Source organism: Lutra lutra, chromosome 6 (genome assembly GCF_902655055.1).
Source record: "Lutra lutra chromosome 6, mLutLut1.2, whole genome shotgun sequence".
NCBI classification, from domain to species: Eukaryota; Metazoa; Chordata; class Mammalia; order Carnivora; family Mustelidae; genus Lutra; species Lutra lutra.
Window position 1 is genome coordinate 50,195,866 of NC_062283.1, and position 16,508 is coordinate 50,212,373.

Here is a 16,508-nt window from a genome sequence, read left to right on the forward strand (position 1 = left end):
GGAAATAAAGGTGAACCTGGACTACAAGGGATGCCTGGGGCTTCTGGACTAAAGGTAATTATCATTTGAGGCATTTGGAAATATATTCAAAGAATTATAAGTCTCCTTCGTTGTTTGTTAAGATTACTGTTTTGCATCCCTTAAGAGAAGTTACATGAAATGAAGGATGATCTATAAAATAGATACAACAAACACGTAAGAAAATGCCTAATGCAAGGTTTCATTTGTTTTTTTGGATACTTTATCATAGTTTGGGTAACAGATATAAAATATCCTCTGGCTTGATTTTTCTGGAAATGGTAGAAACCACATGCCAACATGAACCTCCTCCTTGGTCCGGAGAATATCGCTGTCTTCCGTAACTGAGGGAAAGTGTGTGTGGCTCCCACACAAGTAGTGCTATTCCTCTGTTTGCCGATTGATGGGACTTTAGCCTGGGCTCTCACAGCCCTTTGTATTTTTTTCCTCCAAACCAAATGGAGGATGCTTATTTCAATAGGATTTTCAATTCTCTTCAAGTCTTTAACAATCTGCAGTAATATTCCATAGCTCAGGAATGGGCGTAGTAAGGAAAGAGGACAAAACTATTTCTACAAAAGAGAGTAGGCTTTAGTTAATGTGGTAGAGTCTGGGACTAAAGGTAAAACTCAAATCAAAAAACATGAAGCAAGTTCAGGATTCCATCCCATATCACTGTAACTTTCAGAAATTTCCTTATGTAAGACTTTTAAGAAATCTTTATTTCATTAAGGGAATAATCTCTATGGGATGATGGAGAGCAGAGGAATTAAGTCATGGAATATTACCTGTACTGGAAATAGCTCAAGAATTTACTTTTAAGACAACAGTATTCCATTTGTATAAGGAAAAAAAAAACCCATATGTGTATACTATTTGGCTACAAACATGTTCACCCCAATATTGTTGATAAAAGTAAAAACTATGAAAACGAATGTTTAACAATTGGCATTTTATTAAAACAAATATGGTAAATCAATACAGTTAAGTACTATTCTGTAATTTAAAATTACGTTTTAAAAACAAAACAGCATGTGAAGAACATCATAGTACTAATAGATTTTGTGGTAAAAGACATTCTAAAATGATGCATGCATACTGAGTAAATCTTAGTAACTGAATTGTTTATTGTGTGCTTATTAGAGGTAGAGAGAAGATCTGTAACAAAGTAAAAACAGTGAGTAAGGAGATTGTCAGTGATTTTAGTTCTATTTACTCATCAGTTTTTAACAATAAAGTAAGTTCTTTAAGGTAGCAGTATAAGAATAAGCAGTTTCAAGGAGGAAGGGAAAGTTAGTAAAGAAAACAGAAGATACTTATGTTTATTATTGTCACTACCTTACTATCTACTTTATTGTTGAAGCTATAAAATAAAATAAAAATGATAAATATTTATAAAATTTTAAAACATATGCTATCAGAATAGTTTAACTACCAAAGATAGGAAAAATATTAGAAGTTTTATCAGGACTCTGGTAAATTTTTCATTCTTTTGTATCTGAAGTAATAATTCTAAATGTCAACTAATTTTGAAACCATGGATTATAAATTGGAGATATATGTAGAGGAAAACAGTGATGTTTTTCATAAGCAATAAGTCTGCAATCTTATGTAATTTCTATGTTACCTAGGGAGAACAAGGAGCAGTAGGTCCCCCAGGAGAACCAGGATACCTGGGTTTACCTGGAATTCAAGGAAAAAAGGTATGCATTTTTTAGGAGGTATAATTGACTTTTAATCATCTTTTAGCATGTAAGTCTTCCTTTTGTGAAAGCATTATAGTAGGACTGATTATATTTTTAAGGATAAGCTGACTTTTATATTTGGCTTATATATGATCTGATCTACTCCATGTCCATAGCCGTGGTCCCTACATGGGTGTGGTCTCCTAGATGAAGGTCTTGGATGAAGCATGCAGCTCAGAAAATGTAAACAGCCTCAAGTAATATCCTATAAATTCAGATTGTTTTGTAGTCAGTCCACACGAGTGGATTAAATTCCACAGGAATTTTATAGGAAGAGTCTTCCATGTCAGGCACTCTTACCAAAATGTGAATATAACTCTTATCAAAACTGGGGCAAAAGTCTAAAAAAGGTAAAAATTTGACCATGAAGTTTCTATTTATGAAAGATGATATTACATAGAATTTCATTTAAAATGAATTTGAGTTTAAAATACAAATCAGGATACTGATAGAAAATGTTTTGGTGAGAGAAGAGAGCAACACTTAAGATTCATATTCTCTCTCTCTTTCTCCTCAAGTAAAGGAACCCTGAAGTTGTATCTATATAAATATTATTTTGGGTGGGATCCTAAGTCACAACTGACTGCTTGTTCATCAAAGAAGCCAATGCCACTGCAAATACACACATTTCAGGCTAAAAGTAAATACACTGGCTTTTATTCTGAAAAGGATAGATAGAAGATAGATAGATAGATAGAAGATATGTCTTCATCTTCACATCCCTTGCTGTTTTAGTTTTTCTACCATTTCATTTTTCTGTTTCTCATGTGTTATATACTTGTTCCCTAGGTTATTAGAACCGGTATGATCCTTGACCTTTTTGTTCCACTGAGTAGCTGGTAACACTTGTGGAGACAGGAATGACCCTCATAGCAGCAATGAAGTATTAGAAACTTAGTGCACATGAAGTAAACCTGTGAATATATGTTTGGAATTGGAGAAATTTCTTATGCAAAAGTTGCCCCCCCTTTTTTAAGATTTTATTTATTTATTTGACAGAGATCGCAAGTAGGCAAAGAAGCAGGCAGAGAGAGAGGAGGTAGCAGGCTTCCTGCTGAGCAGACAGCCGGATGTGGGGCTTGATCCCAGGACCCTGGGATCATGACCTGAGCCAAAGGCAGAGGCTTTAAACCCACTGAGCCACCTAGGTGCCCCAAAAGTTGCCCCTTTAAAGATCACCTATATATTGTTTGCTGTAAACACAAAACTCTCTGTGTTTAGAGAGCATGGTAAGGTAGAAAAGAAATTTGGAAACAGTGTCCAAGTTCATCTCAGGGCAAGTGCTTATCTTCCTTGATTTGCAGATTCATTATAGTCATTCATATTTATATTCATGTCCTTGTAAGAACCAGAGCATTGAAGGAGTTGGTCAGGAATGTCTCTTCTAGCTGAAAAATCCTAGGAACGTTTTTATCCTGGAATATGGATTTTTCCCCCAAAATTCATTTTTGAAGCATATGTTTTCTAAAATACTATTTTAACATTATGTTCTACTTCACTGTATCCTATAAATGCATGGCTACTACCGGCTCAATGGAAGATTTTCACTTTGATTTCATAAAACTACAGTTGTCAAAATGAGTTTTCTCATGTTTGTTTACTGTCAGATGGTGATTGATAAAGAAAAGTTGCCTTATTCCTGGTAAAATAGAAATTGTAGTCAATTTTCCTCTCAAATGTAAAAGCACAAGACAGAGTTCATTTAGAACATCATTTTGACATAATATGATTTTACTCTTTTCCCAAATACTGTTTTGGACTCAGCTGCTGCTTATATAGCACTTGTGGAATTTGTATGAGACCAAATATTTTTTTTTTTCCCCTGTGGAAAAATGTTTATTTGAAAGGATACAGGAAATCCTGGATTATGACAGATATTTAACTGCCTTTTTGCAGGGGGACAAAGGAAATCAAGGTGAAAGGGGCATTCAGGTATGTTGCTGGCTTTTTTATTTTTGCTTGGCAATAAAATCAGGGCTTTGCTCTTTTGAGTTCTTATGTGGCTTTTCCAGCTCCTTCCAGTTTTGCCATCAGTCTCTAATTGTTAAGTCCCAGCTCTCTTCTTGTCTTCTAAACTCTTTGGTCAATGTCAAATCTCATTTTAAGATTCTTCTCCACTCCAGTATTGTAGAAAACTTGGGAACCAAACGGTTCAACAAGACAGATACAGATTTTACTACATACGTCTAATATCTTTATATATTTCTGAAAAGTATGTATGTTTCCAGAAATGATTTGAAATGGCTTATGACAAAAATAAATTTGATAAGAAACCATTAACACCAATTGTAAGACATGTTCAAACTAACTGATGGAAGGAGAATTATACCAAAAAATGAAATCAGGCTGAGGACATCTAATGATTTAGAAGGACGTTTCATTTGGGAGTCTTAGAAACAATGGTGAAGAGCTCTAGAATTTCTGGAGGTATAAAAAGAAATTACAAATTGAAGTAAGAGTGGAATTAGAATCTATTAAGGTTAGAGTCTCAAAAATTGCTTTTCTACTGTTGATTCCATTTGTTTTACTTGAGATACTCAGGCATTATTATGATTCTTTAAGTTAATTTTGAAATGAGGAGTGAGGTGAATTTTAAGGAAGTATCTGTGAGCTCTAGACCCACATATTCCAATTTCCTTCTTCATACCGAGTCTGGATGTCTCATGTGCACGTCAGTGTGTCCAAAACAGAACTTGTCACCTTTCCCCATAAACCATCTCCTACTCTGTTCTTTGTCATAGTAATTGTTAGCACTATGTAATAACCAAAGGAAAAAGTCTAGAAAGTTATCTTAAAACTCATTCTCTTCTCTCATCACCTGCAGTTTCGCTTCTAAGTCTGTCTGGAACTTGGGCCCTTCTTCCTATTCACAGTGTCCTGATCATTTCTTGTCATGGGTCTCAAATTACTGCAGTGTCCTCCTCCCTGTTCCCCTTGAGTGCACTCTCCTCTCTTCCTCCCATGCTCCTACCAGCATGCAATAAGGAAGCTATAGACCCACTCAGGAATTCTTCCGTGGTGTCCCACATGTTTCAAGATAAAGTCTGTCCTGGAAAATCCTTCCTTGTTTGACTAACTCTTTTTGGTTATTTATGGTAGAGTTATTTTCCCCACCCTGTAGGACCCCTTTCTCTCAGTTTTGGTGGTATCCAGCCCAGATGTTTCAGTATGCATTTTCATCATTCTTGATTTAATGGCTTATCTTTCCCACCACACAGTAAGCAACTTGAAGGTAACCATATCTTTGTTTCAGTGTCTCTATGGGATAGCAAATAGGTGTCATTCAATAAATGTTGGGAGTCCACTTAAGTAAATTAATGAATAAATCATGATGCAAAAGTGATTCAAACTTTAAGTCACTAGATCATTGATTATATTATCTAGGTATTGGTTTTCCTATAAATTGCTAATTATCTTGTCCAACATAGGGATGAAGTAGGGCTTTAGGGGCTAGGACCATGCATTATATATGATGGACATCCAAAAATATTTATTAAATGGACAAATGTGTTTATGTCTTTACTATTTTTCCTCTCTTCTTATTTTTCCTGACTTAAATGTCTTCATGAAAAATGTTTTTATGGTACTTCTTTTGTTGAAGTATAACTGGCATATAACAGTATATAGTTGACCCTTATACAATGTCAGCTTGAACTCCCCAGTTCCACTTATATGCAGTTTTTTTTCAATAAATATGGTACAGTATCATAAATGTATTTTGCTTCTTTATGACTTTCTTAACATTTACTTTTCTCTAGATTATTTATGAGAATATAGAATATATTACATGTAACATACAAAATATGGGTTAATTGATAGTTTATATTGTAAGTAAGGCTTCTAGTCAACCATGATCTATTAGTAGTTAAATCTGGGGGGAGTCAAAAGTTATATATTGATTTTGGACTTTGAGGGAGGTTGGTGCCCTCAACGTCTGTGTTGTTCAAGAGTCAACTATATTGTAGGTGTACAAATTTGTTATGCATAATTTCTTCAGAATTTGTATACACTGTGAAACAATCACCACAATAAGTCTAGTTACCATCTTTCACCGTACATAATTAGAAATTTTTTTCTTTTGAGGAGAACTTTTAAGAATCACTCTCTTAGCAACTTCAAATATACAGTATTACCATACTACCACTGTAGTAGCCATTTCTATACACCCATCCCCTGGACCTCTTTATTTTATAACAGGAAGTTTATATCTTTTGACCCCCTTCACCTATTTTACCCACCCCCTATGGTTTCTGGAAACCATTATTCTATCTATGATCTTAAGTTTTTTTGTTTGGTTTGTTTGTTTGATTTTGTTAGACTCCATGTATAAGTGAAATCATACAATATTTGTCTTTCTCTGACTTATTTCACTTAGTGTCATGCCCTCGAGTTCCATCCATGTTGTCTGTCACAAATGGCAAGATTCCATTTTTCAAAATGTATGAGTAATATTCCACTTTTGTAGTGTATTTTTAATTTTTAAAAATTCCTTTAAAGATGTCTTCTTGTCTTTGCATGTGTCTAGCTAGCCCTGAACATGGTTATGTCACTGAAATTAATCAAATGTCCACAGCCATTGGATTTTTAAATTATTTTCATGTTGTTAATGTGAGGGTTGACTCTTTTTTCTTCCTCTGAGAGACTAACTTCTTTCTTACATCATTTATATATTTGCGTCATTGCTTTGGTGACATTTCTTCTTCACCATAGGTTAATACATCGCTTGTGTCTTGTATGTGGTGGTATTATATGTGTGCAAGCTAATCGGTAATTTTTATTAAATTTTAAAGGGCCAAAAGGGAGAAAATGGAAGACAGGGGATCCCAGGGCAACAGGTATTTTTGTTTTCTCTGATGGTCAATGAAGTAATGAATCACATAACTGGATGGTGTTGGGAGGGGGTTACCTGCACCTGGAAAAGAGAGGGAAGAAGGGCAGATACAGCACGCATTCTAAGCACCTGAGGAAGAAAACGTCAGGTGGTGGTGGTGATAATGGGTTGTTTTAATCTTTTGCCTTACGTTTTCATTTTTCTGATAATGATTTGCCTTAATCTTTTGCCTTATGTTTTCATTTTTCTACACCATGAAACTTCCTTTCCCATGCTTTTTTTTCTGGTCAAATGAATGGCTGAAGGTAGGCAACTCCACCTATATCTTAGAATAGTTATTAGCCAAAGGCAGCCATACAGTGGAGTATCTCCTTATCTACTGATCAGTCTTGTTTTTTTTTTTTTTTCTAAACATGGGTAGGTGAAGCCTATTAGGTGTGGAGAAATGTACTTGTTTCCCTCTTATGTGTTCAGAGATAGAATTTACTACACTAGAGATTCATTAAATGCTATCTGGAGGGACTGTGTTATAGAATAGATTCATAATAAAATTGTTTTGCTTCTTTCCTGACTAAACTCTCCTCATTATGTAGTGTTCCAGTGAGATTGCCATATGGCCTGCAAGTTCAGTCAGAGCTGAACTGGACCAAAAGAGGCATGCAAGTGATTTGTACCTAATGTAGCTTGTGTGCTGCTTCTTTGCCAATAATTAAGCTCAGATCCAACTCGGTCCACCCTTGGAAGGGCAGACTGTACAGGGAGTCCCTTGGTGGGGTAGACCTCTTTCAAACGTGACATTCAAGAGAGATTCGGTAATTATACTGGTTCTGGAGAGAGGGGGATAAAACCGTGAGTGATGTCTTTGAGGACAGGGGTCTCTGTCCTCACCTGGAGAAATCTGTGAGACCATGGGGGTGAGGTCTGAAAGCATATGGTCAAAAGGTTGTTTATAATAGAGGGTGGAAGGTCAGTGCTGGAATTAGGAAGAGTTGAGAATTTAGAAGCTAACATGAAGAGCAAAAGTAACTAAAATGAGATATGGCCTGAGTTTGCCTGCATACAAGTATGTTCAGTAAATTGTGTCTTTTAATTTTAGTGCTCCTCTGCTTGACTCCAATACTCTTGATGACACAGCCAGCCCTGTCCCCATTCTTCTCACTGGCAGCACAGACCGACCCCCTTGATTTCCCTAAGTTAATCACACAAATATATAAACAGCTGTTCTCATAGGAGGACCTTCACCTCTTCATCCATTCAACCTCTGCAACCCCGGCCTTACCCCCCAATTCTTACAATAACTGTCTGAAAAGAAGGCTATTTCCTGTGGAGTCTGAGCTCACAACCTTGCCAAGTCACTGGCTTACACAGTGCCCTTAACGTGTTTTTTTCCCCCCACACTTCTCAAGGAAAATAATGATCAGCTCCCCAGGCAGGGTTTGAGTTCCCTAGAAAGCCTCTGCCCTAAATTTGTCAGATGCTGCATTTCTCACCACCAGGAACTCTGAGCCCTTAGGGAGCACCTGGGGGTCAAAGCAACTATTGCTTTTCAGCAGCTGAATAGTTGTCCCAAGCTCTTTAAATAAACCGTCCTAGTTTACCTGTCATCCTACCAAGGACTGCAAGTGTGTGATTTCTTGGCCTTCGTGTTGTGTTTCGCTCATGAAATCATCCTGGTGGATTCTCAGATGACAGCTGTTTTCAGTTTCAGCTCTAATTCAGTTCTAGTCCTGAGAACTTAACTCCTCTGTCTTTCCTCTTATATGAGCTCTAGTTGTAGGCTTATGTCTGGTAGGGAACACCTCTGCCTTTCTTCAGAAACCTTAATATTTAAAAAATAGTCTTATAGTGTTTTACTCGCTAATATATTTTTGTATGAAAACTTAATGTTTTTATGCTCTCATTTTAATCTGAGAATCGTCCTTTCTCTGTGCCATACATGAATTTTACCTAACTTATCTTCCCTTTTGTCTAATCTGGGTATCCATGTCCAAGAAACCTAGAGATGATGCCAAATAAATATTCAAACTCAAAATTCATAGTGTGAAGTGTTTTGCACTAAATTTTGTGTTGAATTTTGGAATACCAGTTGCTAATTATAAAGTTGAATCATGAAATCCTGCCTGTGTGCGTACAAGCTTTACCCTGATACCTGAACTGGTACTGGGTGAGTGTATGAGGAATTTCAAAAATGGGAAATTTTAATGCCTTTCCTGAAAGTTCTTATCACCTGTAATTTGTCATTGGAATGAATACATGAGAGATGAGTGGGAAATAATTTAATATAGCCATCCAGAGGCACTCAATGATTTTAATGGTGAGTGAATTCCCTGTGTGGGCTCCCCAGTGTGTGTACCACTTGGGAAAAATACCATTTATACCTCATACTGCTTTTCTAATCTCTGAATTACCACCTGTGAGTGATTTAGGCATAGGACAGATGAGTATTTTCTTCTCTGTTAATCACTTTGAATGGCATCATTGTTTTAACTCATCTTTTATAAGTAGCACTCAATTGAAATTTAATTTTAAAGACATAAACTTGGGAAAATAGAGTATTTAATCACCCCAATAAAAGACTAAATATATCTTACCTAATTTGAGCTTAATTTCCATTAAAATAGTAGTGTATTTAAAATTCAGAATAGAGGGGCGCCTGGGTGGCTCAGTGGGTTAAGCTGCTGCCTTCGGCTCGGGTCATGATCTCAGGGTTCTGGGATCGAGTCCCGCATCAGGCTCTCTGCTCAGCAGGGAGCCTGCTTCCCTCTCTCTCTCTCTCTCTCTGCCTGCCTCTCTGTCTACTTGTGATCTCTCTCTGTCAAATAAATAAATAAAATATTAAAAAAAATAAAATAAAATTCAGAATAGAATTTAAATAGAATTCAACTGGAATCCCTTTCTAACCTACATATTTGAACTGCATGTAAAAATACTCATATCTAAGAATGACACAGTTACATAAATTCACATTTTTCTATTATCTAGTTAACATATTGCATTGTCATTAGTCTCCTTTGAAATGGCAAAAAAATGTATCAAGAATAATTCTTTCACTGATTCTGTCAGTACTTTTCAAATTAAAAACTGATGTTTGGTATTGCCTGGGTGGCTCAGTGGGTTAAGCGTCTGCCTTCAGCTCAGGTCATGATCTAAGGATCCTGGGATTGAGTCCCACATTGGGCTCTCTGCTTGGCGGGGAGCCTGCTTCCCCCTCTCTCTCTCTGCCTGCCTCTCTGCCTACTTGTATGCTCTCTCTCTCTCTATCAAATAAATAAATAAATCTTTGGAAAAAAAAAACTAAAGTCTAATTAAATATGTAGCAAAAGATGCATGCCACATTTCTAGTAGTTATACCTTGCACAGTTATTATAGTTTTTTCTCCTATTAATTTTCAAAGGGAATTCAAGGCCATGAGGGTGCAAAAGGAGAGGTATGTCGTATGCTCTCTTTTCAGTCCTTATTGCTTGAGTTTTCAGTATATATATGTATAAATCTAGCTATGGGCATCACAAACAGAAAATGCCTTTCATGTTCTTCAGTTCTTAAATAGTGATTTTCGTAATATGCGGACTCATTGAATTAGTTATGAAATGTTACATATTTGTGAATGTTAATGGTTCTCCTTCTAGATTAAGAGCTAATTTTTTTTCTACCTGTATTTCAACAAAGAACACGGTGTTTCTGTATTTGTCTCTCTAGAATGTAAACTCTCTGGGAACAGGACTGTGTCATGTTTGCTGTTTCCCTGGCACTAGATGTATTACCTACACAATACGCTCAACGAAGAGAGGATATTTGTGGAGTTGGGTGGATTGGTGGATGGGTGGATGGATGGATGAGTAGGCCTTGAATATGACATGAAGTTTCCTTGTATAATGTACATTATATATACATGTATGTATATAGTCATATGCATATTTGTAAGGAAGTCTTTGATGCAATTTTGCCTTCTGAAATATTTAAATAGAACTTTTAAGGATTTCTTCTGATTTTAGAGAGGTGAAAAGGGAGAGCCTGGTGTCAGAGGTGCCATGGGACCAAAAGGAGAGTCTGGGGTGGACGGCCTAATGGGGCCTGTGGGTCCCCAGGGGCAGCGTGGGGAAGCAGGTCCTCAGGGACCTCCAGGACTGGATGGGAAGCCCGTACGTATTCTGCTTATTCCTTAGTTCTTGTGTTTTCTTTGCTTTTTACTTGGTATGTACATGTTATAACCCCTAATAATTTGATGCAGGGGAGAGAATTTTCAGAACAGTATATTCGACAAGTTTGCACCGATGTATTAAGAGGTAAGTCTCAAACAGATTTTAATAACTTTAAAATTACTAAAGTGATACAGATTCTTGGTAGAAATTATGAAAGACATAAGTAAGATAAGAAAATAAAGGACATTTATAAATCCCTGTTTTTGTCCAGGTGAGTATGTTTATGAAGATGAAAGTTATATGTACGCTTTTGTAATCTTTTTAATAAAGCAGTTTATCATTATTTCACCACGAATTAAATTTTCTTTTCTGACATAACTCTGAAAACTTAATTCATAAATACAGATGTCTATAATTTACCAGTTTCTTTTTTGGGGTTTGCTTTCACTTTTCCTTCCCATTTTAAGCAATTGCTACAATAAAATGATGACACAGACCAATGAATATCTACAGAGTTAAATTCCTAGAAGCAAAATTATTGGTCAACAGATTGGCATCTGTATGTTATAAAAAATGAGTAAGATGTTACTAATACTCATTTGCCATTTAAATATAAGGGGTGGGATTTCTTTGTTTTTAAGCTCAGCTACCAGTCTTACTTCAGAGTGGAAGAATTCAAAGTTGTGATCATTGCCAGTCTCAACACGGTTCCCCTGGCATTCCTGGACCGCCTGGTCCCATAGGCCCAGAGGGTCCTCGAGGATTTCCTGGTTTGCCAGGAAGAGATGGTGTTCCTGGGTTAGTGGGTGCTCCTGGACGTCCAGGTGCCAGAGGATTAAAAGGTACTTCACTTTATGTGCATAAACAAATGATAAAAAAGGGTATGTTTTGTGTTCATCCTCTAAATTGATTTAATAGGCATGGGTTCATCTTTGTTTTTAGGATGACAAAAAGCTCTTGTATACCTAAGTCTTTAAATAATTTGTCAACTAGTTAAAAAAAACGTTTTCTGGGCGCCTGGGTGGCTCAGTGGGTTGGGCCGCTGCCTTCGGCTCAGGTCATGATCTCAGGGTCCTGGGATCGAACCCTGCATCGGGCTCTCTGCTCGGCAGGGAGCCTGCTTCCCTCTCTCTCTCTCTCTGCCTGCCTCTCTGTCTACTTGTGATCTCTCTCTGTCAAATAAATAAATAAAATCTTTAAAAAAAAAAACACGTTTTCTATTATCTTAAAGCAATACTCTAAACTAAAGCAAGGTTGAAGTCTGAAGCTTGTGAAAAGACAAATTAGAAAACATTGACATTGTACTTAGAGATTTGGACTGAGTTATTAATAAGAAGGTCTTTAAGTAGTCACAGACACTATTTCCTTTGTTTTGACTTCAGTAACTTCTGTTACCTTATTGGAAAGGTTTTTTTCTCTTATAGGAAAAATTATGTTTTGCAACCAAACTTACTAATGGCCCACAACTTACTTCTCTTTGAATGTTTATATGAAATGTCATTTGATAATACTTTCCTTTTTATTTACTATTATATGAACAATTTAGATGTTCAATCACAGTGATAAATAAATAACTGTGATTAACAGAAAGGGCTAATAATCCCAAACCATTTTCCTTTTTAATATTTAATCCTTGTTACATCTTTCTAGATCAGTGATAATTTTGGAAATTTTTCCTTCAAAAATTCTGTTTCCCATGAGAAATAATAAATGGCAAGCTATTTTAAAAGATTTTTCTTTCAATGTGTGTATTAACAGCTTTGAAAGAAGTAATCTAGGAGGAAGTGATTTTATAGGAAAAGTAAGCATGTTCCCATCTTTGACACTCTGCAGGTCTACCAGGAAGAAATGGGGCAAAGGGGAACCAAGGGTTTGGGTACCCCGGAGATCAAGGTCCTCCTGGTCCCCCAGGTAAGACTTACTATATGCTCATAAGTGTACCTGCACATTTGGCTTTAAGATAATCATCACCAACCTATGTCAAAAAATTGAAAATCAAGACATTTGTTTACTTTTTTGAATGAATCACATTCAACACATTGAGCTCTAATTCCTAGACTTTTCTTCCTCTGTCATATTCACGACTCACTTGGGATTTTCTCTTGTTTTTCATTTGGCAATCCTTAGAAGACGAGTCCATAAAGTAGTTTTTGACTGGTCTTAGTCACCCATTTTTATCTGGTGTATATCACTGTTCCATCTTTATGATTCTCAAGGAAGCAAAGTAACTGAAACAGTGGACTCTTTAAGTCACTCTCTGCTACTGTGTGATTTAACTTTGTGAGGCCTCCGTTTCCTCATTTGTGAAATGGTGGTGAGATGGTACGTGCATCATGACATTGGAAAATGATCTGAGTTAATACGTGTAGTGTGTTTGGGATAGTGCATAACAATCATGTTTTCAATTAAATGTGTACTATTATTTTCAAAGACTTTCTTTATTTGAGAGAGAGAGATAGAGGTTGAGAGAGCAGACTCCCCGGTGAGCAAGAAGCCTGATGCAGGGCTCGATCACAGGAGCCTGAAATCATGACCTGAGCCAGTGTCAGACGTTCAACTGACTGAGCCACCCAGGTGGCCCCTGTTATCATTCTAGATGTTATTACCTCAAGAAGCTTTTGGGTGGGTCAAAGGATTCAACAGTCTTTGTGTAAAATACTTGGAAGTATATCCACAGTTGTAGTTAGTATTAAATAAATGTTTCTTAGTAGTAGCAGCAGGAATAATTACTCATAGAAAGTACCTCAGACCCATTTCAAAATTCCCCATTTCAGTTCCATTTCAAAAGCTGAATTATTTTGTTCTTTTGAGTCATCAACTTTTTATTTTATTTTATATATATATATTTTTAAAAGATTTTATTTAGTTACTTGAGAGAGAGAGAGAGAGAGCACGCACATCAGCACATGGGGTTCAGGGGGCCAAGGGAGAAGCAGACTCTCCGCAGAGCAGGGACCCTGGGATCATGACCTGAGCCTAAGGAAGCCGCTTAACAACTGAGCCACCCAGGCACCCAGAGTCATCAACTTCTTAGAAGGCCAAAACCCTAAGTTAACTCTCCTTCCTTTGAGCATGCTCATTGAACTAATTCTGCAGTGGTTCACAAATGAGAGGTGTAACACCTTTGTGTGTCTGTTGATCACAGCTTTTGCATGGTAATGACAATGTATTTAAATGCGGAAACCTAGAAATGTGTCTAATGGAAATAGTCATTTCACTGCAAATATGGCACAAAAGTAACATCAGTAAAGTTTTAGCTTACTGATCTATCCACTTGCTAATTTATAATAATATTGGCAGAAGATAGCTGGAAGGAAGAAATGGGTTTGGGCAACCCACCATTTGAAATGTTAGAATGTTAGCTTTGTGTCTCAATTAGCAGCATGACTGCTGTATTAATATAGCTTAGCCCAGTTTTATAAAAATTGCTGATTATTTTTGGATAGTTCTTTTCCACATGGAAGGTATACAGGATTAGCAAAAGAGTCCCTCCTCTTTTCACATATGTGCAAATATGTAAAACTTAAATTTTTTTTTTTCCGGTTTAAGTTTCTTACAGAATCAGCTCTGTCATCATCAAAAACCAAACTCCTCTGTTCATATATTGCTCATGTCCCACCTTAGGTCCAGAGGGCCCTCCTGGAATAAGCAAAGAAGGTCCTCCAGGAGACCCAGGTCTCCCAGGCAAAGATGGAGATCATGGAAAACCCGGAATCCAAGGCCAACCAGGACCCCCGGGCATCTGCGATCCATCACTATGTTTTAGTGTAATTGTCGGAAGAGACCCATTTAGAAAAGGACCAAACTATTAGTGTCTGATGCCTCATTCAGCAACCTAGGCATGGTGCTTTTCTCTTATGGTCTTTTGCATCTCAGGAAGATAACAACAGTAATCCCTTGAAAGAAACTAAAGTACCTCGGTGTTTTTATTATTTTTTTTTTCTTAAGGAAAACTATATAAAAGGTCACATATACTGATTTTAAAGGCTCTGCAGTAATTCAGAGCCTTTAGATTAGTAGCATTAACTAAATCTCAAGGGTTTCTTGTAAGTCCATTTATTTTAATCAAAGTTGAATATTAAAAAACCACCATTGCCTGTTAGCCAGTCAATTTCAGTCACTGTGAAATATTTCACATTCAGCTTCCATGCAGCAGAGTAATTGAGTTCAATTTCATGTCTGTGTGAATTTCATGTTTCATATTTCCTAGCACATGCTTGTCCATTAGCCAAAACACGTGTCTGGTGTCGCTGGAAAGAACATTGGGCTGATACTCAGCTAGGACAGACCATGTTGCCACACCAGTCATTTACTCCAGTGTCCATGCTTACTGGGGAGGGACAGTGGACTGACTGGTGGACATTCAGGGTTTTGAATATCACCTCTGAATGAGGCGAATGTGTTTCTTAAGTACATTTGCAAATCCTCGAATTATGCTAAGAAAGAGTATTGATTACATTGGGCATGGTCAAAATTGTTGTTAAAAACATGTTAAAAACACAACGTCAGAAAAAAGTTTCATTGTACCTGGTCAGTATGTTCCAAGGAAATGCAGTTTTTGGAATTCTAAAAAGACTTCATTCTTCACATTTGCTTAGTAATTGGAACGTCTGTTGTATGCCTTCATTTTCCATTTCACTTATTTTATGTGTATGTTCCTATATGTTAACTTTCATTTGTAGCAAAGCTAATGGGAATAAATGCTCTAGTTGAAAGGGAAGGTAACCCCACAGCTCCTAGTATGTCTTGATATTTTTAGCAGACTTTAAAATATTATGGACAGTCTTTGTGTACTGTACTTACTGCTTTTGTAAGGAACATATTTGAGATATTTAATCCTAATCATGCTCTATATTTTGTTACATGCTTGTTATTCAAAGTACAATAAAGTTTTGTACAGGCCTGCTTGCAGTGGTTTCTTTTTTATACATAATTTTAACTGAGAGTTGAGTATAGTATCATGTCCCATGGTCATTTATTCAATAGATATACTTTATTGAGTTATTTACTTTATTCTTTACAAACTTGTTCATCTGAAATAAGAACTTAGAAATTCAGTTGCTGTGCTACTCACATAAAGAGGGGCAGAACCTGCTTCCTGGCCCAGGAATGGCTGTTGATCAGTGTTTAGCTTAACTGACATGTCATTCTACCACTCTGGTGAGGACCTCAGGGGAGACTGATGTTCATAACGTTCAGTAGCAGAGTTAGTGCAAGGCTTGTTTTGTGTTGTTTTGCTTTTGTTGTTGAAGTAGAGTTGACACCCAGTGTTCCATTAGTTTCAGGTGTACAACATCATGATTCAGCAGGTCGATACATTATGCTGTGCTCACCACAAGGGGTGCTCCCATTGGTCACCCTACGATGCTATTACAGTACCATTGGCTATATTCCCTATGCTGAGCCTTTAATTGGCATGACTTACTCATTCCATAACTGGAAGCCTGTATCTCCTACTTTCCTTCACCCATTCTTCCCATCCTCCCATCCATCTCCCCTCTCGCAACTATCAGCTTGTTCTCTCTAATTATGGGTATGTTTCTGCTTTCTGTTTGTTTTTTAGATGCCACACGTAAGTGAAATCATATGGTATTTGTTGTTCTCTGTTCTCTGTCTGTTCACTTAGCATAATATGCTCTAGGCCCATCCATGTTGTTGCAGATGACAAGCTTTCAATCTTTTCATGGCTGGATAATATTCCATTGTATATATGTACACCACAACTTCTTGATCCCTTCATTTGTCAGTGGATGTTTGGGCTGCTTCCATAATTTT

The 16,508-nt window shown here is 36.9% G+C and overlaps 1 protein-coding gene across 4 annotated transcripts in view; it reads left to right on the forward strand.

The window, feature by feature from the left end:
• The window catches only part of COL21A1 (collagen type XXI alpha 1 chain), a 203,497-nt gene extending 187,865 nt beyond the window's left edge, over positions 1 to 15,632 (forward strand). For all 4 annotated transcript variants that reach the window (XM_047734032.1, XM_047734033.1, XM_047734035.1 and 1 more), the window contains 10 exons: positions 1 to 54; positions 1,650 to 1,721; positions 3,660 to 3,695; positions 6,554 to 6,598; positions 9,989 to 10,021; positions 10,587 to 10,733; positions 10,823 to 10,877; positions 11,375 to 11,575; positions 12,567 to 12,644; positions 14,358 to 15,632. In XM_047734032.1, coding sequence (XP_047589988.1) covers positions 1 to 54; positions 1,650 to 1,721; positions 3,660 to 3,695; positions 6,554 to 6,598; positions 9,989 to 10,021; positions 10,587 to 10,733; positions 10,823 to 10,877; positions 11,375 to 11,575; positions 12,567 to 12,644; positions 14,358 to 14,545 — 909 coding nt within the window. In that variant the 3' untranslated portion in view covers positions 14,546 to 15,632. The remainder of the gene's footprint in view (positions 55 to 1,649; positions 1,722 to 3,659; positions 3,696 to 6,553; positions 6,599 to 9,988; positions 10,022 to 10,586; positions 10,734 to 10,822; positions 10,878 to 11,374; positions 11,576 to 12,566; positions 12,645 to 14,357) is intronic.
• The last annotated feature ends 876 nt before the right edge of the window (positions 15,633 to 16,508 follow it).